We start from the raw sequence: 26,059 nt of genomic DNA, 5'->3' as shown, positions 1-26,059 counted from the left end.
ACCTGCCCCGGCACAGCTTGAAGCTGTGTCCTTTATCCCGTTCGCGAGTTGCCGGGGGATGACACCGCCCCCCGCAAGCCCGTGGCACCGGGAGCGGCAGCGGGACCGGGACCGGGACCGCCCATCCCGGCTGCGCTCCCGGCGTCCCGCCCCTATTGGCGGGTCCCGCTCACGTGACCGCCGGGGGGCGCTCCCCCGCCCGCTGCCGGCTCGGCGCCTGCCGGGTAGCGCCTCACCGCCGCCGCGCGCGCCACGTCCCGCCTCCCGCGCCCGCCGCCGGGCCCGCGATTGGCCGGGGCGGCGCCGAGCCGGCCGCGGATTGGCTGCCGGGGCAGGGTCGCGAGCGGCCGCGCGAGCAGCGGGTGAGGCAGCGCGTCGGCCGCGGCGGCGGGTGAGGAGGTGGGGGGGGGGTGGCGGCGGCGGCAGGGGCGGCGGCCGCGGTTCTCCCCTTCCCCTTGGGCTGTCCTTTCCTTCCTCCTGGGTAATCCTTTTCTTCCCGGACAGCCCCTCTTTGGCGCGGCCGATCCCGGGCGAGGGGCGGTGCGGGAGGGGAAGCTTGCCTGAAACCACGTACAGGCCGCTCGGTGCGGCCCCGCTCTCCCCGGGCAGGGCAGGTGCCGGCAGGACCGTGGAAGCGCCTCGAGGTGCTGGGCCGAAGCTTGTGTTCGTGCAGGGGAACTGCGGTGATGAGAAGGTGACAGCTCACGGGGAATAATGTAAATACAAGATCATGTGGAGATAATATGGAAAGTTTTTTAAGGACGCTTTAAAATAGTGACTTGGCGTATGAGAGGAAAAAAGAACCCTAAGGGTTACAGTGGTTTTATTTTTCTTTTCTGTAAACTTACACTGCTCGCTTTGTGTACCTTTAATGATACTGCTGCCGTGCTCAGGTTCTTTTGTAGTAGTCATAAATAAGTAACTTGCTGGGTGCGTGTTTTCATTTTGTTTAACGAGCTGTTGAAATTCCAGATATTGAGGGTGAGTGGAGTTTGAATGCTGAAATCAATCGTAGTGCATAGATCTCTGCCTAACAGCATCAGCAGTACTTCATTAATAACGTGCTGTCCTCAGAGTGCTCTGCAGCTCTTGTGAAGGCAAGACTTAAAAAGATTAAATTAATAGGAATTATGTCTTCTGATCCCCACTGGCTTTTACCTGGGTGATAAAAATGAGTCGGCCCAGTTGTCTGCACATCAGGTCTAAAAGTTCTGATTACTTGTTGCTGAATGCAAATAATGTGCTTCGTAGGGGCCACTAGCTCAAATATGATTGCTGTGTGTAGGAACTCAGCCTTGTTACACAGAGAGATATCTGGGGGGAAAATTGGACATTTTAAATGCTTTTTCAGACAAACACACTGTTTTGTTTGTAAGACTTACCTGCTGTTGTCTCTCAAAGCTGTAGCAGAAGGATTCCCCACAGCAGCTGGTGGGGAAGTCTGTCCAGCTGAAGTCTGTCCGGCAGGGAAGTGCAGGTGTTTGGTTGTCTCTATCACATAATACCTTGTGGTCTGTAGGTGTTGAAGGGTTTCTCTTACCTCTCAGTGGTATCACAATGCACTGTGCAGGTATAATCATTGCTGAGCAAAGGCTTTTGATTAAACTAGTGCTGAAACGTGGATTATTTTTTTCTCTGTCCGTAGTTGGTAAGATAGGATAGCATGAATGAAATCTGATTATTAGGGTTTTGCATGTTCAGGTAAATACGATGGGGCTATATTTTTAAGAAAGCTTTAGCAACTTCTGTTGCAAGTATGTATGATTTTAAATTCCTGCTTTAAATTTCATACCAGTACTAGCTTAGATTGTCCCTGTAGTATTTACTGACTTTTATCTCTCCGTATCTTTCCAAACAGGTGGTTTTGTTAGTACTGGAGTGTTCCATTATTTGTAGCTTCCACACCAAAAAACAGACTCCTGTTTGTGGCTATATGACCTCTGCCAAATGCATATTTACTTTGCTTGTAGCTGGTCTGTGTCAGTTTGGGACAGAGTCTGTACTATAACCAAAGATTATTTTGCCCATTTGGCTGTTGTGATAATATTTTGTTTTGTTTTGTTTTTGTTTTTTTTTTTTTTTTTTCTTTATCTTCCTTTATTACTTTTTAAATAATATTTCCTTGTGGATGTAATTTTATTAGATGAACTTGGGTAATGTGGTAGTCTAAAAGACTGAGGAGATATGCTTGTGGCTGGTATTCCTTTGAGCCTATGCTGCTTTGAAAATTTTATACTTCTTAAAGTTATGCCTTTTGTATTTAGAGCTACACTTTCATTTTTCATATTTCATACCTTTGTTTATTCTTTGTTAAGGCTAATCTGCTCCATCAATCCCATTAAGTCATTATATTTTATGTTTGTATGGGTCTTAAGTGAATGAGAGAAACCTTCAGTAAAAAAATACTAATATCATATTTCTTTTAAAGAGCAAGAAGTCATGCTCTGAAGGGGACTTGAAGAAATACAACATTGCAAAAACTCATAGAAGAATTTCAATTTGAAAGCAGTTGCATCTGATTTTCTTTCAATCTTTCATGTGTAGGACTCACTAAAAAGTCTGGCAAAGGGCTTCTGTTCATATTTACTGGATATTATACCTTTTATGTAGAAATTCCAGTGCTTTTATATTTATTTAATGAACTTTTTGTAATTTATAAGTGGTATTATCTCTCAGCTTTGTAGACTTGATATTTGATACAGGAGTATTGAACAGAGTCTGCAAAAGTGGTTGGGAAAGGTAGGGGCAAACAATCTCCAGGGGGCTTGGAAATGTAGCCCTCCTCATTTCTAAACCAAGGAATTCCTCCATATTTCCATATCAGAAAGTTCTTCAGCACTGCTAATTTCTGTGTTTCTTTGGAATGAACCCATGAAATTCCAACCCCTTCATGCTTTATGCAGTGAAATGTAATTCTTTGTTACTGCTCTTTGGATGTCTTGGTAATCTTGTCTGTCACTGCTGCTCATCCTTGTAATAGCTTTCCTGAGGCAGAGCAGAAGGGCCATTTTTAATGGCAATATTTCTATCACTCAGGGCTCATCACTGAGTTATGGAAATTTTTTGGGAATTAAACTATTTTTACTGTAGGTAGCACCAAGAAGAGAGAGGATAAATACCACAAAGATCAATGTTTTAAAAGATCAATATTACTAAAAGCAATAAACATGTAACTTCTGCTTCTGAAAATGGCATGTATACAGAGCATGAGAGAAGAATTTGCTAATGATTTCATTCTTGCTGTCCAGCAGTTTCTTTTGGAATGAACCCTGTCTGCTTGGCACATAAACCAATTGTGAAATAGTTGGGTTTTGTGAAGAAAGGTATAGTGCAACATAGTCTGAAAGAAATAAGTATGAAATTGCCTGGAGATAATTATATAAACTCATAATCATATAAAAATATACTTAGAAGCATTTTTCTTTTAGATAACAGATCAGCTGGAGGTTGTTCAAACATGGTGGTTTTCCTTAGTGCCAAAAACTAAGGAAGCTAATCCAGGAACTGGGTGATACTCTGTGCTCTTACAGGTTGATTTCAGTCACTTTCTTCTGCAAAAACAGACAGGTCATTGAAAAGAGCAAGATGTTGATGACCCCAGTCTCAAGTACTTTTAAATATTTTGGCTACAGAGAAAACAATGACTTTACAAAGTGAACTATAAATATTTGTTTTACTGAAGTAGTTATTTTGTTGAATGAATGCTCTTTTGTGTTCAGTCATCAAAGTCTTGGAATCATTAAGGATCACCTTAATATTTTAGGACAGGATAAGTGTTTTAGACTATTTCCAGTGCTTTGTGTCATCATACTCCTTCTTTTATTCCTGGGGTTTTGAATCCCATTGACCAAGTTTCTGAAATTAATTATCAGTGTTTCAAAAATTGCTTTTACAAGTTTCTGAACTTTGCAAGGTAAAATTCACTAGATACTGTTGTCCTGCATACTTTTAGCTTCTCAGCGTTGTCTGTAATCTGTGCTAAGACCTGTCTGTTTTACCTGCCATTGTCAGGTGAAAACACTGAACACATACTGACTATCCATATCACACACTGCTTTCTTTCCTGTTGCATCATGGTTGTCTCTCTTGTCTCTCACTGGTAATACATGCAGGACTTTTTTATGCCTGTAAGATGGAACCCATTTTGTAGCTTGCCTTTTTTAGCTTACTACTTCATATTTATACTATTCTGTCATCCTCATGTTGTGTTACTTCTTTTCTACATCTGGTTCTGTGCTTTTAATTTGTTATCTTTTCAGTTTTTCTGTTGTTCTTTTACCCATTTGCCTTTAAGTTTCTGAAATTCATGGAAACTTTCTAGACCTGCTCTGATTTCTTTGGAGGAAGTTCTAACACTCACTTTTCACTTCTGTCCAAATTGTCTTTGTTGTTAGACTCAGACCTCTCATTTAATCAGAAACAAAATCATACCTTTTCTTCTCTGCATGGAAGAAAACATGACTCTGACTTCTTTTAAACTATGAGCTGGCTGAAAGACCAATGTATCAAGGATACAGTCATTCCTTTTAGTTCTGTCACTTGCCTTTCTCAGTCAGCCCTGTCTTTGCAGTTGCTCAGCAATACCATACCTTTTTCTCTTTTGTTTGAATTTGTCTTGATACAGCTTTTTTTTTCTTCCTTTGATTTCCACACTGCTTGTTGAACAAGTCTGGACTTTGGAATGAGGTGGAGTATATAATGTGTAATCACACCTTTGGAACAGGTTTCCCCTTTTAAAGCATTCCTCTCTTTTATGTCACTGCATGCTACAGTGCCAGATATGATGCCAAATCCATTGTGGGGCATTGTGCTCTTCCTGTTTTAAGAACACAGCAGGTACAATGAAATCCAAGGTCCATACAGTAGGTTGTGGAAGAGAAGAATAATAGATGCCTAAAGGAACAATAGATCAAGTAGATGGTAATGCTTCTCTAGCAGACTTCTCCAGCATTCCATAAAGAAGTCCATTACTTATTTATTTTGAATGAGTGTAGCTTGTATTCATGGCTGTTTGGTAGCTAGCCCATTATTTTTCCCTGTTGTTTTTCCTATAACAGTTGCCATTTTCATTCTAATCTCCTGGTGTAGATTAGTAGTTTCCTCTGAGCTTAGTTACAAACAAAAGAAAACCCTGGTTTTCTAAGCCTGTCTAAAAAAAGATAACTGTCAGATTGTACTGTTTCTGCCAAGCTTCCACAAGAGGTATGTTATTACTAAAGAATTGTAAACCGTTGAAAAAAATCTGTAATGGAAATAATGATTTAACTGTAGGGCTTGTGGGCACTTCAAACAGCAGAGCATTTCCATCTCCTGACTTTCAGATTTCCCAAGTACCGGTTCCTTGCTGCTGCATTGCTTTAGTCATCCCTGTCTGTGTATGGAGTGACTACAGCAACACCGTTGTTCATACTACAAATACGTTGCTCGGGGTGGATCAACAAAGTGTCGTTTCCAGCCTGCTACACAAAAGAAATGTAAACCCAAATCCGTGGCTTCCTTTCCTGGTATTGGTGGCATACACTTCTCAGTGGTGTCCAGGTTGTGACTGGTGTAGAACACACATAAAGTACTATTTTCACTAGAGGAGCAATAAAACCATCTTGAGTCAAGTGAATATAAATAGACAAAATTTGAAATCTAATTTTATAAACTGCTTGAATGTTTTCATGTCCTACATCTACAGTATTTCATGTCATTTTCCTGCATTAGTCATTTTTCCATGTTTCCTTTCTCCTTAGTTGTAGGAAAAAGGAAGGAACAACAAAGCTGTCAGAGAATGTGAGTCAGGAGAGGTGATCAGCTTTTTGCAGTCTGTTCCTGCACAGAAATGAGTTTTAGATATGAGTATGGCACTTCAGTCTTAGTGTTAATCCCCATCTGCAGGCGTTCCATAGGGCCTGATGCTCACTTAGAGTTGTTGAACGCCATCATCTGTCCAAGCTCAAATGAGCAGTCATCTCCCCAACTTTTTAATTGTTAACTTTACAACAGCTTGGATTTCTTTCCAATACCTGAAAGGGACTACAAGAGAGCTAAAGAGGGACTTTTTGCAAGGGCATGTAGTGATAGGACAAGGGGCAGTGGCTTTAAACTGAGAGAGGATAGGTTTGGATTAGATACGTAGCACCATGAGGGTACTGATGCGCAGAAACAGGTTGCCGTAAAAAATGGTGGGTGCCCCATTCCTGGAAGATTTTGTGGCCAGGCTGGATGGGGCCCTGTGCAACCTGATAGTGGAAGGTGTCCATGCAGATGGCTGGAGGGTTGGAACTGGATGACTTTTAAGCTCCCTTCCAACTGAAATAATTCTATGATTCTATAAAAATGATGCTACTAAAAAGTCATTGTTACCAGTATTAAGTAGATGCCTTCTCAACATCTTTGCTTTGCAGTACAAGGTATTGGTGGCATATAATATGTCTTGTTTCTAAAGCTTGTTTTTTTAGGAATGTAGCAGTTTTCTTCTGTACATGTTCCACAGCATGCATCTAAAATTCTGATGTGTCTCATTTCAGAACTACTATGGAACCTTGGCAGCCTTGTAGGTTTGGAAGGCTTAAATCCAAGTTCGGAAAGGCCTTTTCCAGTCCTGATGATTTGCTGGCTGAAGCGCTTAATTAGGATGGCTTTTGAACAAATTGGATTGAGCATGGAATCAGTAAGTGCTTCAAACTTCCTTTATGTTTTCAGAAAATAAGGTGTAGAAAGCACTTCATGTGTTTTAGTTTGGGCTTATCTAGAAGAACACTTTAGGTACACTCAATACTGGGATGATTCTGCATTGCTGAGAAGTCATCAAGTTTATGACTTGAGCACTGAAATATTGAGTAATAAATGTGTTAAAAGTACTATGCAGTTCCTTCTGGTTATAATAAACTGTTTACTTTGTAAACACTGCTTTTCATGCTGGACTTCCGTGTGTGTTTTGAAGCTGAAGGAGAATTCCATCTTATTTTTAACAGTGATAAAAAAATAATCATATTTCTTGTTCTTGTCTTGGAGATGCAAAAGCCCCATGAAACTGAGATGATTATAATTGTGCTGCATTTACCTCTTCTGTGCTATAATTACCTCTTCTGGAGGTGTAACAGTACATGAGAGCAATACAGCTGTGTTCTTTACTGGGTAAGCAGAGGAACAGGCCTGCATAGCTCTCATCTTGGAGGAGACTATATAGAGAGTTTTCTTTGAATGCTTAGCAGAGAGAGACAGAGAACTGCTACACATCAGCTGCTCTGTCACTGACCTTTAGGAGGCTATTTTAAGTACAAATGTTGACCAAAATGTTGTAAGTTTTTGAAGTATTTTAATGTTTTAAGAATGTGCAGCTATGTGCAGTATTTAGTCAGTATTATTGTGGTAGAGCCTTTTATCAGTCTTGGGAATCTATGGAGAGCAAATTGTTTATACAGTGTAAATGAAGATTGACAACAAGAATCTGTATTTTAGGATTTTATTTGAATTTTGATCTGAGATTCCATGTTCCTTTGAAAATTAAAAGTATAAGAATATGTTGCTTTATGACACTGGTAATTCAGCAATTTCAGCCTAAATAAGCAAGATAGATAAGGGAGATAAACAAGTTTTTAATCTGTTTCTCCTCATTCTCTATTTGTATCAAGCTTGTGATAATGCAGTTACATTTCCAAATGTCAGCTGTTTTAGACAACAGTGAAGTGCTGATGCAATAGGAGTGTATGACTAAGTAGCCTTTTGCAGACTTGCTCAGCCAGTGCTTCAAGTCAACAGAAAGTTGTGTGAACTTGGTTAGAGCAGTGCTGAGACCTCAGCTCAGCTGAGCAGGGAACTGACTTTACTTGCATCCCTTGTGGCACAGTTTGCATGCAGTGTTCTGAAAATAATGTCCTGGCATATCTTGTATTACCAAAACTGAATCACTCAGTGTTTTGGTGCACCAAACCACTGTCGTTGAAGAGCCCCAGGGGCATTTGGAAACCAAATATTTTTGACTGCTAGTCAGCAACTTGTCTGTGGTCTGAGCAGTATCTAAACAAGTTTTGTTGCTTATTTAAAATGCATTGCACTTCTGATGGTTATAGTAGTAGTCTAGACTGTCTTGCTGTTGTGGAAGTACTTCTGCAACTAATTAAGTCTTCCTTTGACTTGCATTATTTGTTCCAATGCCCCATCACTTCGAGTATCTTGCCAACAGTTCTGCTTTAATCAGAATCAGTTATGAATAATGAGACTGTATTACTGTTGTGCTGTTTGTCAGTGACTTGTTCTTGAAGGCCACTGATCTACCTGCTGTTTGCTCAGACATGTAAACAGTCAGGTGATAGGCACAAATGTAAGGTCTTGGTTGAGGCAACCAAAATGCAGCATCAATAGACTACTCTGCATTGAAAAATTTGTGTTCAGGTTAGCAGTGTTTTAAGCAAGAGAATGTAATTTTTATAGAATGGAAAAAAATAGATCTGAGTGGATTCGTGGCAAAGTTGCAGCTCTGTTGTGAGGATGTAACATAGCATATGTGCAGTGCACATTTATTTTGTCAAAATTTTCACATTCCAGTAAAGCCAGAGGAAGGAAGGACAGAAATTAGAAATAGGCATGTTTATGTGAAGTTTGTGAAATAATCTGGGGATCAATACCATGGAACATAAACTTCCCATTTTAATAGAACCTTCAACTTCTAGGAGTAGTGATCTTTGCTTAGTATATTAAAAGGTTCAGCTTGTGTTATGCAACTCCCACAGCACCACTACAGTCATCATACAGGCAATATTGCCATTGCCAATCCCGAATAGCCTGGATTTTTCCTGTTTTGTTTGTTGGGCAACCTTCTACCAGGATATCAAGTTTGCTTGAAGCTATGATCTTTTAAAAACTAAAGTCTGACTAGTAAATTCATGTTTACAGCCATAATTAAACGCTGGCCAAGTTTTAAAAATTACCATACAATGTTCTAATTGTTTACTAACAACATACTCTATGTTAGAGTCTTCTCATTATTCTTTTTGTTGTTTGCATTGTTTTTGTTGCCTTTGCCTGTGCTGAAATCTTTCCTACTTCTCTACAAGGCGTTTGCTTCTGTTCTGGCTCATTTTGTAGTATTCTCCTAGGATTAAACTCCCATTTTATTTCCTTTCATTAGGCTGTTGTAAATCTAAATACAACAAAAAGAAGCAAATTTAATCCCTATTGAAACAACATAGAGAAAATGTAAATTGCAGTAGAAACAGTTATAATGAAGCCTGCTACGTTGAGCTGCTGTGGGCAGTTTTCTCTAGGTGAATCTATTTTTTTGGGTCAGGGGACAAAGTACCTTTCTTACAAAAATTTTGTCTTTCTCCATTTTACTTTCCTTTGCTCTTTAATTTCATGGTTACATTTTCATATTTATTGTAGCTGATACTTATTTTCATTAAGAATGGTAGACACTATTCCTGTTTTAGAAGAGCTCTTAATTAAAAAAGAAAAAAATATTTTGAGAAATAGAACTATGTGACTTCAAGGATTTTTAATGATTGAGTGGCTTTTCTTGAAACCCTATAAAAAGAGTTGTCTCACTGAATGTAGGTTCTTTATTGTCTTGAAAATTTGAATATTGTGTTTTTGAAAATACTTTCAGCTCCTGAAATCTTCTGCATTACCTGATTCATTGTTTTGGCTTTAGATTTAATACAAAGGCTGTCTCAACCTTAAGCAGCCCTGGCTCTACTGTACTGATGATGTATAATGTGTTTGTACCAGTTCAGGGGTAGAATGTAAGGAGTTCACCGGGACAGAATTCAGTATATAAACATTATATCCTACTCCAGCATGAAAGGAATTACTAAATATGTTTAGCAAAAGCATGGTATGGAAGAATAAGGGAGAACTATTACAAAATGATACAAAACTCAGTTCCCTTAACAGCTGGCTTCTTTATTTTTCCCATGCAGGTGCTTTGGTCAAGCAAGCCTTATGGTTCATCTCGAAGTATTGTAAGAAAAATTGGTACCAACCTCTCTCTTATACAGTGTCCAAGAGTTCACTTTCAGGTAGGTGTTCTCAGCAATTTAGAATCTGTTTCTCACTGTACTGATAAAGGGATTTGCTCATGACTAGAAGGTTTGTAAAAGTAGAATATGATAAACTAGATATAGGCATATTAGCTTACTTAAGTTCTCTCTGCTTCCAGTTCAGATTTTTTACAAATAAGAAAGTTGAAAAAAAAAATCATAAAAGCAAAAAATGATTGAAACTTACTTATATAAACAGAATTTAAAAGCGAGGCTTAAGAGGCATATAAAGATGAACAGTATTAAAAATACTTGAGAAAATAAACAACTTTATCAGAAATCAAAAAATTAGTAACAAGATAACATGAGTACCCTGTTTGCTTTTGTTTAAAATACAAGGCTAGCACTGTGTAGGTGAAAGGGTAGGGTAAAGAGCAAGTGGAAAAGCTTAAGGAGGAGAAAACCCATGCTTTCTATAATGAGTCTTTCAGGAACAGATGGGAAAGTGGAAGCTGTTACACATAATCTCTTCAACTCTGGTGTTAGGGGTAGGGGGTAGGTATGGAATTGGAGAACTTTAGTGTTTGAAATTCAAGCTGAGAAAGGAATGTTTCGTGGGCAGAGCAAGGGTGGGGAGTGTAAAGATGAATGGAGGGAATCAGCTGCCACCCTTAAGATATAGTAATTTCCACACTGCTAAATTTTTCAATGTTTAAATTAATTTCTTTATCATAAATGAAATGTATGAACAGTATTTAGACTTGAAATTACAGTAGCAAAACCAGATAGTTCAGATTACCATAGAAGCCTTATCAGTAAAAGCCATGCTAACATTTTGCCTCTCTTTAAAAAATTACATTGGGAAAGCTGGGGCAGCCATCTCACATTTCTAGTGGCTTGATGGAAAAAAAAATTAAGGAATGTGGAGTTTTGTGCAGGTGAGGACAACAAATGGCATGCTGGATTAAACTTTTGAATGTATAATTAGTTTTGCCAGCAAGAAGGCTCCCTGTGCCTCAGATTTAAAAGGTAGTGAAGTCCTCCTATGTGTCTGATTTTCTGTGCTGTAAAGGCCATACAGGGGAAGATGATGCTCATTTGCAGATAGTTAGCCTAATACTGACTTCTCTTAATATGGCACATAAAAGCAAGGAATGGTAAGATATATCTGGGGAATCTGTTCCTCATTATTTTTAGTATTTAGGCAAATAAATAGATAAATACATAAATATATTTTGATCTGGATTCAGTTAAAATAAATATAACATATGCCTTTTTAGTCCTCTTAAAGAGACATTAATTCAGCTTTGTTTGTACACTAAATATAAGCATTCACCTTCTATGAGGTGAAAGGAAAGGATTCTGAAAACAGAAGTACAGTTGTGAGAATTGATTTAATTAGAAATAGGAATTCCAAAATTTGAGCCTTGAAACATTAAAATTTATATGGTTTGTGCAGACTCTAAACTATTTTAATATATAGATTGCTGAACATATTAAGTGTGATGCTAACATCTGTTCTTTGTGTCTTTATCTCAGCATTAAGATTCTGTAGTGAAGTTCAATACTGATCTTGATCATTTTCGTGCTGTTGCAACTGACACTTTGCTATAGCTGTCTCTTCCTCTTTCTTTCTTGCCAGCTTTAACTCTATTATGAAAGGACCATGAACTGAACCTTGCTGTAAGTCATTCTGTTTAAAAGAACAAATCAAGTCTTACTTGCATCATCTGAGGGTGCATGTATGGAATCAATGTTTCTAACCCCAGAGCATCAGGCTTTTCACAGGTCTGCATTTTCCTTATGATAAACAGATGAGACTTATTGAAAGAATATCTCTGTAATGTTCATACTTAACATTCTAGCATGCTTTTGTTCACCTAAACTGAAAAAAAAATAGTAGCCAAACATTTTGATGTTTGAAGTCTACTGACTCTGTGGATCTTGCTATAGTCAACATTTAAATTAACTGCTAAATACTAAAACGCAGCTTACATATTCAGTAAGAGGTGACAGAGCTTACATACCTTATACACTCTCTATGGTATGAACAAATGAAAATAGTTTATATAGATCTTTTGTATGTCACATTTTTTTAGATTTATATGTAGTCTTTAGGAGAAAATAAAATTAAACTTACCAGTATAGCCTAGGTTGATTCAACCAAACCTACAGGAGTGTCTCTCAAGATAGCATCCTTCATCTACAGCATCTCTGTTTTAGTCCCATGCTTCTCCTCTCTGTCTGATGGATACCTGATAACTCAGTGCAAGTCTCCTAATAAATTGGTGTGCACGTAACAAACATCTGAATTTACTGGGCTAATTTGAAAAATCACATCAAGTTTTTCTTACTTGAAGTGTTTCCAAATGTTAAATACATAACTGTATTCGTAATTGAAACAAGAGGTTTTTATTCTGTTGTCAATTGTATAAAATATGTGTTGTGCTTCACACTTCTGGAGCAAACAAAAGAGCCGGGAGCCTGCCCTGCCGTGCTACCGAGCAGCGTTTCCGTAGTGTAGTGGTTATCACGTTCGCCTAACACGCGAAAGGTCCCCGGTTCGAAACCGGGCGGAAACACTGGCGAGGCTGACTCTTTCTTTGGGAGTTGGACTCGATGGTTCTTTATGTGTCCCTTCCAGCTCGAGGTGCCGCTGCACGTGCACTCTAAGATGGGCAAAAAGCCTGTGAAGGAAGAAGTGGGGGAAGAAACCACACAGTTCCCAGAGAAAGAAAAGCAGGCTATGGTATTGATTCATTCAGTTCCTGCCATCCAGTAGAACTGGGCCTTTGTTTTCAGTACCTGTTCTCCATTTTAGGTGCTGGCAGAGCAGTTGTTCAGGCTTTTTTCTGCTGGAATTGACTGGAGGGACAGGGTAGTCACAGAGGTGTTCATAGGCAGGTAAAGATTTTGAGAGATGGGTATTGGCTTTTTACCTTTAAATTAAATATCTTGCATTAACTTGAAATTCAAATTCCACTGCTGAAGAAGGATTTGTTGTTTTTAGGGATAGAGAAAAGAAACATCTGTATATGGGGTAACAAGCAGATTCTGTTTACATATAAATATGAATTAAAATTAAGAAGAAATTTGTATCACAATATAACAGAAGGCTTACTACTAAATCTTGGATTAGAAGTTATTTATCTATGCAGGAATTCTGGCAGTGGTAAACATATTCTTAACTGTTGATTTAGAAAATTATTTTTGATTCAAGTACGTGTAGTGCCTTTATTTAAAAGTGGCTTCAATCTTTTAATGGTAATATTACTGCTAGAAAAATCTGTACCACCTGCAAAAAGTGGCTAATGTATTATGGATTTTTTAAATTGCCATTAACATTAATACAAATGCTGTGGTCCTGAAAATTTCTATTCATTAAAAAAAAAAATGCCAAGGAAACCTCAAACAGCAAAAATCCTAACATGCAATATAGTATTCTCTAGACTGCTTTAAAGAGAGGCAGACTGTAATGGTATTAGGCACAACTGTTAATGTGATAAACATATTACCATCTGTGCTGATGCTACCTGGAAAAAACCCTGTTGTTTCCAAATGATCTGATGGTGCCAGTATGCACTCCTGGGAGCTGTGATAAAGACTCTCATACAAGTGAGAGTGTGAGGTGAAGGCAACTAATCTCAATTTCTAAGGCTGTTTGCAGCAACTCCCAGGGAAAAAACAGCCCCAAGCCCACAAGTTCTCTCTTCCTGAGACTTCTGTATCAGAGGCTACTACTAAAATATGTGTGGATGTTCTTCTGAAATGGTTTCACCTCATCCAGGCTGCAGTCCTACTGTGATAGGTCTGCTATAAATGCATATTAATGCAAACATTTCATAGTAGTTTGCTCTTACAGGGTGGGGCTGCCTTGAAAACTGACCTAAATGCTCATGGTCTGGGTGCAGGCTGCCCTTGCAGACTGGCTCCTACTGCCACCATGTTTGTCAGTATTCCCAGCTTCTTGGCCACTGCTGGCCACAGGCAGCACTTGAACAGCTGCAACAACTTGTTTGCAGCTGGGTTTTTTTTGTAGTGTCGGGTTAACAGCTGGACTCAATTATCTTAAAGGGCTTTTCCCACCATAATGAGTCTGTGATTCCATGGAATACAAGGAAAAGCTGGGGCATATATGCATTGGAGACATGGAACTCAAGGTGAAAGACTGAGCAGAACAAATTACTGAAAGTTGTTTTAGTAGCTTTTATCTGCTGAGATACTGATCCCAGGCTCAGTGACTCTGAACACATGCCCTCATCTGACCTGGGGAAGCAGCCATTATTTCAAAATAGATTTGAAACCATTTTGTTAAGTTGTGACTTATGGAGTGAATATTGATGGTCAAAACAATTTTTCAAATCACCATTCAGGTCACTGTCATGGTTTGACATGGAAGTGATTTTTTCAGGAAGTTGGGTCAAACCAATCAGTGGTCAGGTTTAGATATTGGCACCTGGAGTGACCACTGAAGGTATGGACACGCCTCTGAGAACACAGGGGGTTAAAAGCAAGAACTCCCCAGAGCTTGCTCTCTTTGGTTCCGGTCAGGGTGCTGTGCAGATCTCTCCTGCCCAGCCATGGGGCTGGGTGGGGGAGGGGAAGCCATGAGGCCTGGTCGAGGTGAGCTGAGGGGTAGAAGGACTGGAACCGAGCCAGCTCCTGTGGACCTGTGGATGGAAGGGTGGAGAGAAGTGGAGGTGCCTTTGTTGTTCCCCCCCCCAGAGGGAAGAGATGGAGAGTCCGGACGGCACCTGTAACTTTGCTGGAGTGGAGGAGAAGAGGGGGGGAAGGTGCCCAGCCTTGGCCTTGGGAATCGGCTGCTGGGCAGAGATTGCAGCTGTCAGGGGAGTCTGAACTTTTAACCCTTTCCTGAGAAATGAAGGCTTTGTAAAATATTACTCTTCCTTAATTTGAAGTAGAAGAGAGACAGTCTAGGATCCGAGATGATGGAAGAGGAAATTCTTGAGTTGGAAGGAAATGATGGAGTGGCTTGTGGCTGGACTTTTCTTGTTAGCCATAGACTGAACCAAATTCTCCTGAAAGAGGCTGCACTTAGGGGGGTGCGTTGGTGAGCCAAGAGACCTGTTTCAGTGATTACCAACAGAGGAGTGGAGAGAACAGAGGAGAGTTGAAGAAGGTGTGGAGAGGCCCTCTGTCTTCGAGGAAGAAGAAGAGAAGAAGAAGACCTCTGTTCTTGGACCCTCAGCCCCAGGGGAAAATGGGGGGGACTGTAGTCCCAAGATGAGAAACTGAACTGTTGTCTCTTTTGGTCCATGGCAAAGCATCCTTAAAAGAGCCCTATGAGCAGTCTGTCCATGCACGGTGGTGAGAGCACTGGGACATGGAAAGAAGAGTGTCACCATGGCAGATTTTCTCCGGGTGGTTGCCATGTGTGACATTAAGACACAAGGGTGGCAATTGTGTTTCCTGGGGGGTCTGTGGCACAGGAGAGACTCCTGTCTCCTTTGATGGACTGAGTATTGATTATCTGAAGGGTGGCAACTTGATCAGGATCCTGGGTGGTATCTCACTGTGGGTTGTTTAGAAATCAGGTGGGAGGAGGAGGGGTGTTTTGGAAGGTCTTCATCCTGGGTTTAGTGTCTGTGTTTTATAGTAGTAGTAGTTTAATAAAGTTTTTTTTTCCCCCTTTGTTATTAAGCTTAGGCCTGCTCTGCTCTGTTCCTGATCACATCTCACAGCAATTATTTGGAAAGGTGTATTTTCATAGGGGTGCTGGCATTGCGCCAGTGTCAAACCATGACAGTCACTTAACTGGAAACTGAAGAAAGGTTCCAGTCTCTGAAGTCTTGCTCACCTTTGGCTTCAAACAGCTGTAAAGCTAATGGCCAGAACCATGCTGGAAAATGGTCCATTTGTTTGGCATGTTGTAAATAAGATTGTTAGCACGTGATGTATAAAGTAATGATTGCATCCTACCTCTCACTCAAAGTCTTTATGATTACTGAGCTGGTAGAATTGGCTTTTTGCCTGGTTTTGGGGTTGCTTTGTTTGTTTGATTTTCCTCCTGTGCAATGTACATACTTCTTATACAGAAGTTGTAGGGAAAGGGAAACTTTGGCAGAATTTCACTTTAAAAGTGATACTAAATTAGAGCAAAATACTTAAGAAGTATTGGCAGCCATAATGTCTTTTTTAACTACTGGTCATGAATATAATTTAAAAACATACTGTTTGACTTAGTATAGAAAACTGTGAGAATATTGATGTTTGTTTGTCTTAAAGGTAACAATTTGCACTGGATTTTTAGTATTCATTAGCATCATGTGATGGTGTATGCAGTTAGTCATGACCTTTTGTGAAGTGTTCAGCAGAATGGATTGAATAGTTTGAAGTCAGTGAAATGATTCTGAACTGAGCATAGGACAGACATAAGTGTTTCAAGTCTACAGATCTGTTTTGTGCATGTATGTGTTAATAGTTACATGTAGCCTCAGTAGAAGTATTGGGTAACATAAATGTGACTTGGGCTGAAAATATTGACTCTAAAACCTTTCAATCTTACCTTTAAAATTTAGCTTATTTCTCATGTCACGGAAGGAAACACTCCTGCTCAACTCAGTGAAGATGCAGTGGCCTCCTTGGCTGATGTGGGATGGATTGCTGAAGAAGAAGGTGAAGTCTCTACAAGGCTCAGGTATGTTTCCAGAATCTTCTCTCTGAGAAGAAGGAACTTCTCTCTGAGAGGAAGAAACCTCACTTCTCTCCACTGAGACTCTGCTGTGCATTACAAATTAACAGAGAGCATGCTGGGAGAAGAGACAGAGGTAGGGTCTGGAAAAGGAGTAGTAGAGGTTAGACTAATAGGATTACAAAACCAAGACTTGTTGGAAAACAGACAGGAGATTGACATTATACAAGGAAGAGTCTGTATTTTATTTATTTATGTATTGCAAAGAACTGCACACAATAGCTTCAAGCAAGGAAAATGTCTGCTGTGCTATGGCAAAATTGCTAAGAGTGATTCTCCAATTCTCCTGAGATTGTCATTACCATGGGGCAGTGAACTGTACAGCTTCGTCATTAGCAGCAATGGTCATTCTGGCAACCCAGTAATTGGCACGTTGTTTTTCACCTTTCTGGTTAAGGCTCTGCAGACTGCTAAGTACAATGAAAAAAAATGTGGTTTGTGTTTCACATCTTTAATCTTCATAACAAAAACTGGCAGGGAAGAATGTGAGCACTTGTGTCCAGAATGATGGGATAGGTACTGCTTGTTGGACCAAGGGTTCTACACTGCACTGTCACTACATGAAACAGTTTGGCTGAAGGGATGAAGTTCTCTACTCTATCCTACTCAGGTTGCTGCTCAGACTATCCAGAAACAAAAGTACAGTTCTGTAGTGCAGAGGAGGTTTTTCTTCTAAACAAACTAATCTGTCAGAGAAGGGCACAGATTGTTGGCTTCAGAGATTACAGGAGGATACTGTTCTTAATTTGAAAACATAGGTTTGAAAATAGGTTAGTAATGCCCTAGGTGCCCTCCAACATGACTTGCTACAATGAAGCTTTGCATAACATTCTGGCACCACATTAATTTCACAAACTCAGAGGGGAGTCACAGAAATCAGCACTTGCTTGGGAAGGAAGCACTGTTCCTGAAGTCTGTTCGATACAAAAGAAGTTAACTGTCTGATACTACTTTTTTTGCAGAGAAGTATTTCAAGGATTGAACTGTAAAGCTATTACATTTAATGGAGACAACAGGGAGAATGGCTCTTTGGTGCTTCAAAGAACCTATTACAAAAGATGTAGGACTGCATATTTCCTGAAATGTCTGCATGGGAAGGGGGGAGCAGGGACAGATGGATGTGGGATGGGACTAAAATAATCCTGCAGATACATAGTGACCTTAAGGCAAACAGCTTATGATGGAGCACAGGAAGTGAATTGCTTAGCAAATATGACTATTTCAGCGTGCACTGTTTTTTATGTCTGTGCACGGTATTAGTAGTGGAGCTGGTATGCATTAGGTGTTTTCCAGGCATTTGAAATTCTCTGTTTCGACAGGATCACATAGGTGTTACTGTTAAATATTTATCCACTGTAAAATTTAGTAAACAGTCTTGCAGACATAGTTTTTTTTTTTTTTTCTTCTGTGAATACAGTTTTATAGGGGAAGCAACTAAATGACAAATCGTTTTTCCTCTACCCCCTAGTCAGAGTAGTAATAACAACTCAGGCATAATATTTTTCCATAGTGTTAGATTCCAGTCAAGACATCTCCTTAAAACTTTATTACTGCTCTGAGCTGAAAATACCCTTTGTTGTATAGCTATTCTGCTCCTTTAAAGAATTTCTGGAAGGCAGGTTTTAAGGAGTGAAGTGACCCCTGGCTCCTTCCACCTTACTTAGGGGGAGCAGGGAGGTGGCTGCTATAGGAGGTATCCTGTTCTCAGCTTGAGTTGCTGTCTATTCCTGTCCAGATAACACCACCTAAATTTCATCATCCATGATAATATTCAATTCTCCTTGATCAAAGCTCTGAAAGTTGTGCTGATGGTTTTTGTCAGTGTCATAGAAGACTTAAATGTGTATCTAATCTTGGTTTGATGTGGTCAGAGCACAGGGCTTGTTCTAGCCTTAAATCGTGGCTCTTGCTTTAGGTCTAGCACAACTGCAGATCTAACATGATGAGCACCCACAGCAGCTCAATCCACTCATCCAGAGTGATGGGACATTTGGCCTGAGTTAGCCTGGAGCCATTCTACCCATTTCAAAAAGTCCTTTTTACCAGGCCCTACTCTCACTCTCCTGTTTAAATAAGCAATGGAATCCTGGCATGCCCAAGAAGTCTGGGGATTGACATCAAGGAGGACTGAGGAATTAAGTAGGTGGCCACATTTTGTGTTTTAAAGTTTATGATAATTTGTTGTTATCAATCCTTATCAATTCTACTTACAGAATCATAGAACAGCTTGCATTGGAAGGGACCTTTAAAAGCCATCTAGTCCAAGCCCCTGCAATGAACAGAGACATCTTTTACTGGGTCAGGTTCTTCAGATTCTTGAGATAAACAGTTTTAAAATGCTACTGTCTTTGTAAGGGCTTATTGGACTTGTTTGAGCAGATGCTCAATAATGCCTCAGTGTTTAACATGGCTTGAGCTTTGGTGGGTATTAAGGGAAGGCAACAGAGTTACATTTTCTTGTGAGCAGCAGAGGGAAGGTTATGGACTCTTTAAAACTGTATGGAAATTTTCTTCTCTGTAGTTCTAATTATTGTGTTAGAAAACTAGATATGAGACCCTTTCCCATCAACTGACAAGCAGTCTCTGCATTACTGAGCTGTTTCATGCACTCCATATTTCCCAATGCAGCTAAAATTGGAAAATTTTCTTTAATTTTTTTTTAAAAATTCAGAAGTCCAAACAGTACAAGAAAATGTACTTAAGTTACATTCTTTTTAGTTTGGTTTAAGCCATCATGTTTATCATGAGCTTTGCTCTGAAAGCTGTTTAATACGTCTTTACTCATTCACAGATTCAGAGAGGCTCGTCTTTCTTCAAAGGAATCAACTGCAAATGGCTGTTTGCTGCCCATGGGGAAAAATGGTAGCATTTAAGGGAAGAAAAATCTTAATTCAAATGAAATACACAATAGATTTGAGGCAGAGAAATAGATTGAGATAAGAGGAAATGTGTTCCTTTTTTTTTTTTTTTTTTTTTTTTTTTTTTTTTTTTTTTTTTTTTTTTTTTGGTGAAACCAAGGATTCTACAAAACACTGTCCGGGGGAAGAGAAGAAACACAGCTCACAATGCAAAGAGAAAGGATGTGAAGCTCTTATTTACCTTAAACTGTTTAAAGTCTTGATGGAAGTGATTTGTATAAAAACAATTCTGAAGTCAAGTCTTCAACTTGTACCCTTGATTTGTAGGTAACATTGCTTTAGTCTTTGCCTATTTCAAAGCCCTTAAAATATGTTGTGATATTTTTGTTACAGGTCAGAAGTTTGGACAAAAACAACTCAGCCTCTTCCAGGCAAAGCACATCATTCCAGGAAGTCCCCACACAGACAAACGTCCTTGCAAAGCCCATTGGGAGAGGAGCCAGTGCCCAGGAGCGCAGTGATGGCAAACGAAGAAGCACTGCAGAAGATCAGTGCCCTAGAAAATGAACTGGCCTCTTTAAGAGCACAAATAGCCAAAATTGTAACCTTGCAAGAACAGCAGAACTTGACAACAGGTATTAAATTTGCTGTACTCTTAGTAAAAATTACTTAATGAATGTGTCCCTTTTATAATTACTACTGTGCTAATTCTTTTTTGTGAGATACTGCAACACCAAACACTTCTCCATATTCTTTTGGTTAGTTTGGCACAATAACCAAGGGGTACAGAACAGGTCTTGAAGACAAGTGACTTGCCAGATTTTCTGTATTTTTTAGTATTCCTAAAGTCATCATGTTTGTCTGTAAATCTGCCAGAGCTCTGAATCTGTGAATGAGTAAAGAAGTATTAAACAGCTTTCAGAGCAAAGCTCATGATAAACATGATGGCTTAAACCAAACTAAAAGAATGTAACTTAATTACTGACACTGAAGTCTTTCCATTCAGTAAGGAAATAGGCTCTCTGATATCATTAAGTATTCATACAAGATGCTAATTATGCTTTTGGAATATGTAATATACATCTCAAGTAACAGAAAAGGCAATTAATTGTTTACTGCAATCATCTCTGGGACCAGCCACATTGTCCATATGGAACCAAAAGTGGTGTACTGTTTCTGGTAGTAAACAGATTAATTCTTTCCCTGAATTTCTTTCCCCTCTTTCCATCACCTCTGACTCCTTTCAGTTTTAAGTCTTCAAATATTAGCAGGAGACGGCCCTTGTCGGCTGCAGATGACAGGCATTTGATTGTCACGCTTTCCTAAGGTCCCTTAACAAGTACAGCTTTGCCTGTGTTTGTGTATAAAATCATATTCTGATTTTTCAGATGCTCCTTTAGCTGTTAACTGATAGGAGTTACTCTATTGTTCCTCAACTGCTCATATTCAAAACTATGAAATAGTTTTAAGGATCACCTGGTTTCACTCTTGAATTTTAATTATGGGGGGGGAAGGAGGGGGCATGTAAAATAACCATAAATCTTTTTTTTTTCCCCTTTAGCTCTATTTATTAGGGAAATTAAATTTTTATTTTATCATCTTTGTCTCCCTCTTCTGGTAGAACGTGGTAACGATGCTGTGTGTTTGCCTACAGGTGCACGGAGTAGACTCTTCTGTTTTATTTCTATAAATATCTTCACACACTTTATACTCCAAGGCTCAAAACTCTAATTTGATCTATTTTTCTTGTTTTTTTTTTAAAGGTGCAATTCAACAGAGGTTTCTTCATTTATTTGTCAGGTTATTACTGTTCTTGTATTTTTAACAAATTTTTACCTAAAGTATACATGGAACTCAAAATCAAGATTATTGTGAGAATCTCTGAGTAGAGACAGATGAGTAGCTGGCCTAAAAATCCTCAAGATTTTTGAGCTGGAATAAGCTTCAACTTTAGCACTGTTAGAGCTCTGAAAATTACATTGAAAAATCTTGTATGGTAATTTCTTATTTGTGATGATAAGTAGGGAGAAGCACTGCTTCTGTGTCAGATTGTAACTTCCAGCTCAGTAGCTGCCTCTGAGAAGAAAGTGAAATACTGGTAACATTAGGAGCAGAACATAACTAGAAGATGTGGCTTCTGTCCCACTGCAGTAAAAACACAAATGCACCTAGAATTAGGACTGGAATTTCAAAGGACGCTTCTCACTTTTCAAGAAGGATTTTCATGTGGCTTTTTAGCTGAACCTGCTTAGGTGGTTTAGGAATGAAGAAGTTACAATCTAAAGGTGGCAGAGGGGACACAATTGAAGTTGCTACAGTGATTTTCTTACCTGAGCATTTGTGACATGTGAAGGGGAATTAAAGTAAACTGACTTGTAATGCATGTTTTATTTGTAGTTGGGTCAGGTCTACTTGCTTCAGCTGCTGTCCCTGTTTCACCTCCACCACCGCCACCACCTCCTCCTCCTCTGCCTCCACCCCCTCCCTCAAGTCTGCATCAGAGTAAGTCTGCAATTGATCTCATTAAAGAGAGAAAAAACCAAAAAATGAACGCTGGCCAGAATGTGGTGGAAAACGGGCCAAAGAAGCCTGAAGTACCAAACATGCTAGAAATCCTCAAAGACATGAACAGCGTGAAACTACGCTCGGTGAAAAGGTAATAAATATCAACGTACCAAGATGGGCATTAATGATTTGTTTTTATGACTCAAAACTATTTCAGGGTGAGACAGATGCTGATGCCATTTTCTTTTCTAGATCCTCAGAAGGTACAAAATCTAAAGTGTCTCAGCCTGCAGATCCTGCAACATTAATTGCAGAAGCTCTCAAAAAGAAATTTGCTTATCGATATCGAAATGATAGCCAAGGTGAAACAGAAAAAGTGATTCCAAAGGCTGAAACAAAGACACAGACTGAGGTTGTGCTGGTGAGTATTGTGACCCTGAATACATCCTTGGACTAAATTATAGTTGTGCAAAGCAACCTACATCTTTCTGCTAACATATGTAGGTGTTACACAAGGTAGCATCTCATTTGTTAGGTCCACAAAACCCTGTGAAATACTGCTGATATGCCAAGACTTTGGGCAGTCAAATGTTTTTAGTGACAAGTCTTAAGATTGTGTACTGTCTTGGCCCCAGCTTTAAAAAGTCCTGTTACTGTTTTGTTATTTTTTTTAAAACAAAAATGTTTTCTCTTGCCACAGCATCTGATATTCAGAAAACCATTGCTAAGGGCTCACATCAAATTCAGTCTGAACTGAGTTTGCCTGTTACTGCCAGCCTTAACCATTCAGCTGGTGCAGGTGAAACTTTGAAGCAAGATCCTGGAACATAGCAGACATTCCTAGGAATTTGGAAAATAAATTGTTCAGAATGCCTCCTGGATCTTGGTTCTTTCACACAGGGAGTTTCTTCTAATAATTGGAAATGCTGAGTATATGAAAGCAGTTGCTTTTTAGTGTGTTTAGAATATTAAAATGAATGTTTTAGTGTGTTTAGAATGTTAAAATGAAATTGTATTTGAAGTCCACCTCCTGGCACAAGTTATTAATGGCTTCTAGTATATTTCAGATGGATTTGAATTTGTTTTTTAAGCAGTGAACATTCAGAATACAAGTCTCTATCAATGTACACTTAAAAACCAGCCTGGTATAGAGTAGTTGTGTTTGTCAGCAATCCTTGAAGCCTTGTGCTGTGGAACCAGAGAGGAAGAGTAAAGAGGGTTTGTTTTTTTTTTTTAATTTGTTCAATCAAAAAAATGCACAATAAAGTCCAAAAGCTGGTTCTGCTCTGAATTAAGTTTTAAGGAAAATAACAGTTTGTTTCTACAAATCTCAGGACTTTTGAGTCCTTCAGCTAATTAATGTTGACTTGCTTGCCTTTTGGCCTCTACTAGTTTATTTCTGTAATGTTCAGGCTGTTCTTCTCAACTAAAAGGCTAGATGTCTCCCAGGAATCAATCACATTTCCTCAGCATCTCTGGTGTATTTAGAAGAAGAACACGAGTTGGCAATGTTAAATCATACAGGGTTTTTTAATGATTTTCTGTTTCTGAAATTTACAGTCCACCTTTTGAGGTAAAGGATCATCAAATCCTCAAGAGCTAAGAAAATTGAAGATTTTCATTAAATGATAGAATGTTGATCCATAATGAGCTAATAAAATCTGTCCTTCAGTTACTTACCAGTATCTAACTTTGTTAGATCAGAATGGTGTGGTGTCTTTGTATGACAGTTTTGAAAAGGACTTGCACAGAAACGCAGGCTATAGTAAGAGCAGAAGCACTGTTAAAGTGCTGATGCAGCAGCAGGTGTAAGGATAAGTGTCTTTCTCCTTATTTTACTGTGGTGGAGCAAACTGGCTCCAGCCCTACTCCAGCAGGTCCTTGGCTCCCTCCTCTGAGCAATTTCAGCTGTTGCTAACACAAGTTTCCCTTTACTTTGTGACATTCACATGCAGGGTGATAAAGCAGGGTGATAAATAAAGCATTCAGAAGCAGGGTGATAAAGGAAATTATTTCTGCCGAAGTTCTGCTTTTACTACTTGGATAGATAGTAGTTCAACAAGGGGCCTCTTGAAAGCAATCTGAACATGTTTCTGGTTTTCTTTCCAGTTTGGACCACACATGCTGAAGTCTACAGGAAAAATGAAGACTTTAATTGAAAAATCTTAGTGTTAAAGATTATTCTGCAAAAGACTGTTAAGCTGCTTTGTATAAAATATTTTATGTTGCAAATAGCACTAGTACTGAGAGGTCTCTTTTCTTACAGCACAGAAAGATCTAATGTGAAACGCAGAAACGAGGCACTAAACATGTTTGTATGTGGGTGATTTATCAAGGGGAATAAATTGGACCATTATACTCAGGTATTAATTTTGTATTCAAGCTTGGCTTTCCACTCAGATTTATGTGATGGATTTAGTTCATTAACACTAAGTTATACATACGGCATTTTTTGTGCAAAACTGACCAGCTTAAACATTTGTGTACTTGTTATTAATGATGATGATACACCTTTAAGTTAATATCAGTTTTATGTGAGCTCTACCTATAATTTGCACTACAGTGTGTAATTTTATACTGAAATCTCCATGTTGAAGTCTTTCATTTAAACTTAATGGTAGCAAATTTTTAGCCCAAAGAAAACCTGGAGGCACTCTGCTTCTTACTGAAACAAAGTGAAAACTTGAACCTGCTGCAGATGTCCTAAATTTAAAAAAAAAACCAAAAAAAAAACCCATAAATTTTACATAGTAGCAAATTTTTTGCAGGATTTTTTCTTTGTTTCACCTCAGCTTGCAAGGGTAAGAGAATAAAACCTGCTTGTATCATCCTGTGGCCATTATAAAAGAGCAAAATCATGCTGTGGGAGCCTCTGTCAAAAGGTAGTCAAGGGAATTTGAAATAGTAAATAGCAGCAGATTAAAATAACAAAGAGTATGTGTTAGTTAGCATAAAGTGCTGAAGAAAACAAAGGTAAAAAATACTGTGGGGTGCAAGTTGCCAAAAGCAGCTCATCTCTGCTGCTCTAGGAGATGCTCGTGGATACCTTCTACCCAGCTTGGCTCCCTGGGTACGTTTCTGGCAGATAGGCCTTGCACAAGCCCTCATGGCCCCATTTGCAGGGAAGAGATGGGATAAGCTGTTGCCTATAATCCATTTTCCAGGGGAAGCCCATCTGATGCAGCAGCTGTTTCCTGCCACACCTGTACCAACCACCTGAGCTCATGTCTCCAGCCACAGGTGGAGAAAGGCTCAAGCTGAAAGTACAAGTCAGGGTGAAAAAAGCTGTGCAGGAACCAAGAGTTGCAGTTGAGGTGCCCACTGAAACAAAGCCCTGGTTTGCTCTGACCATGGATGAGCATTGAAAAAGCTGAGCTTGGGTATTTTTGGTGCTTTAAGCTGATCCCAGCTACTGGGACAAGTACAACTGCCTCTGGGAGCTTCTGTTTCCTAGGAAAACACAAAAACAGCACTTTTTTAATAAAGACAGCTGAATGGCTCTGACAAGGTTACTGAAGATGGGGAAGCTTTGCTGCTTATAACTGGAATGTAGGTTGTACATGGAGGAGCTTTGTTTTCTGGTGTGGAACTTGAAATGGTGTTAATACGTACACAATGTAACTTCCTTCCAAAGTGCTGTGCCATCAATCCTACTGAGTGGTCATTCAATCCTTGAGTTCTTTTAAGTGCCTTTAAAACACCTTTGTGAAAGTTAACTTTGGTTTTAAGTTTTGTATTTTATGCTCTATTACCACTATATAAAATTAAAAGCAGATAAAATAAAGATGGCATATTTGATTTGTGGTACTCTACAAATGACAGCAGCCACAAAAATGGAAGTTCCCATTCTGTTACAGTGACTATAAATCAGCATAGTGACAACCTCTTTGTAGTGATCCTCCTTGCATCTCCTCCAAGGCTGGTTTGTGCAGCAGGAGTAACAGTAGGGGTGGCTGTGAAACAGCCCCACACTGTTAATTCAGGTGCATGCTGGTTAAACAAACAAACAAAAAATG

The 26,059-nt window shown here is 39.3% G+C and overlaps 1 protein-coding gene and 1 non-coding gene across 5 annotated transcripts; both read left to right on the top strand.

The window, feature by feature from the left end:
• Positions 1-217: 217 nt before the first annotated feature.
• MTFR1 (mitochondrial fission regulator 1) lies at positions 218-24,687 on the top strand. 4 transcript variants are annotated; one of them, XM_068187734.1, is made up of 7 exons: positions 218-362; positions 6,516-6,658; positions 9,909-10,007; positions 16,508-16,626; positions 19,932-20,173; positions 21,936-22,194; positions 22,296-24,687. In XM_068187734.1, exons 2-7 carry the CDS (start codon positions 6,593-6,595, stop codon positions 22,498-22,500), a joined length of 990 nt encoding a protein of 329 aa, XP_068043835.1. In that variant the 5' UTR covers positions 218-362; positions 6,516-6,592; the 3' UTR covers positions 22,501-24,687. The 4 variants fall into 4 exon arrangements, with proteins under 4 accessions (XP_068043835.1, XP_068043819.1, XP_068043826.1 ...); XM_068187718.1 differs by having other exon boundaries at positions 251-391; XM_068187725.1 differs by lacking the exon at positions 218-362 and adding an exon at positions 514-694.
• TRNAV-AAC (transfer RNA valine (anticodon AAC)) lies at positions 12,478-12,550 on the top strand. The gene has a single exon. It is a non-coding gene; the product is annotated as a tRNA-Val (tRNA).
• Positions 24,688-26,059: the final 1,372 nt, after the last annotated feature.

The sequence above is a fragment of the Anomalospiza imberbis genome, chromosome 1, assembly GCF_031753505.1.
Source record: "Anomalospiza imberbis isolate Cuckoo-Finch-1a 21T00152 chromosome 1, ASM3175350v1, whole genome shotgun sequence".
NCBI lineage: Eukaryota > Metazoa > Chordata > Aves > Passeriformes > Viduidae > Anomalospiza > Anomalospiza imberbis.
The sequence above is the reverse complement of the archived record's forward strand: the minus strand, read 5'-3'. Positions and strand labels throughout refer to the sequence as shown.

Excerpts from the sequence above, each read along its gene's own strand:
- MTFR1 (XM_068187744.1), top strand. The coding sequence starts at position 6,593 with ATGATTTGCTGGCTGAAGCGCTTAATTAGGATGGCTTTTGAACAAATT. Across the intron at positions 10,008-16,507 it reads GTCCAAGAGTTCACTTTCAG|CTTATTTCTCATGTCACGGA; the intron begins GTAGGTGTTCTC and ends TTTAAAATTTAG. Across the intron at positions 22,195-22,295 it reads AAACTACGCTCGGTGAAAAG|ATCCTCAGAAGGTACAAAAT; the intron begins GTAATAAATATC and ends TTTCTTTTCTAG.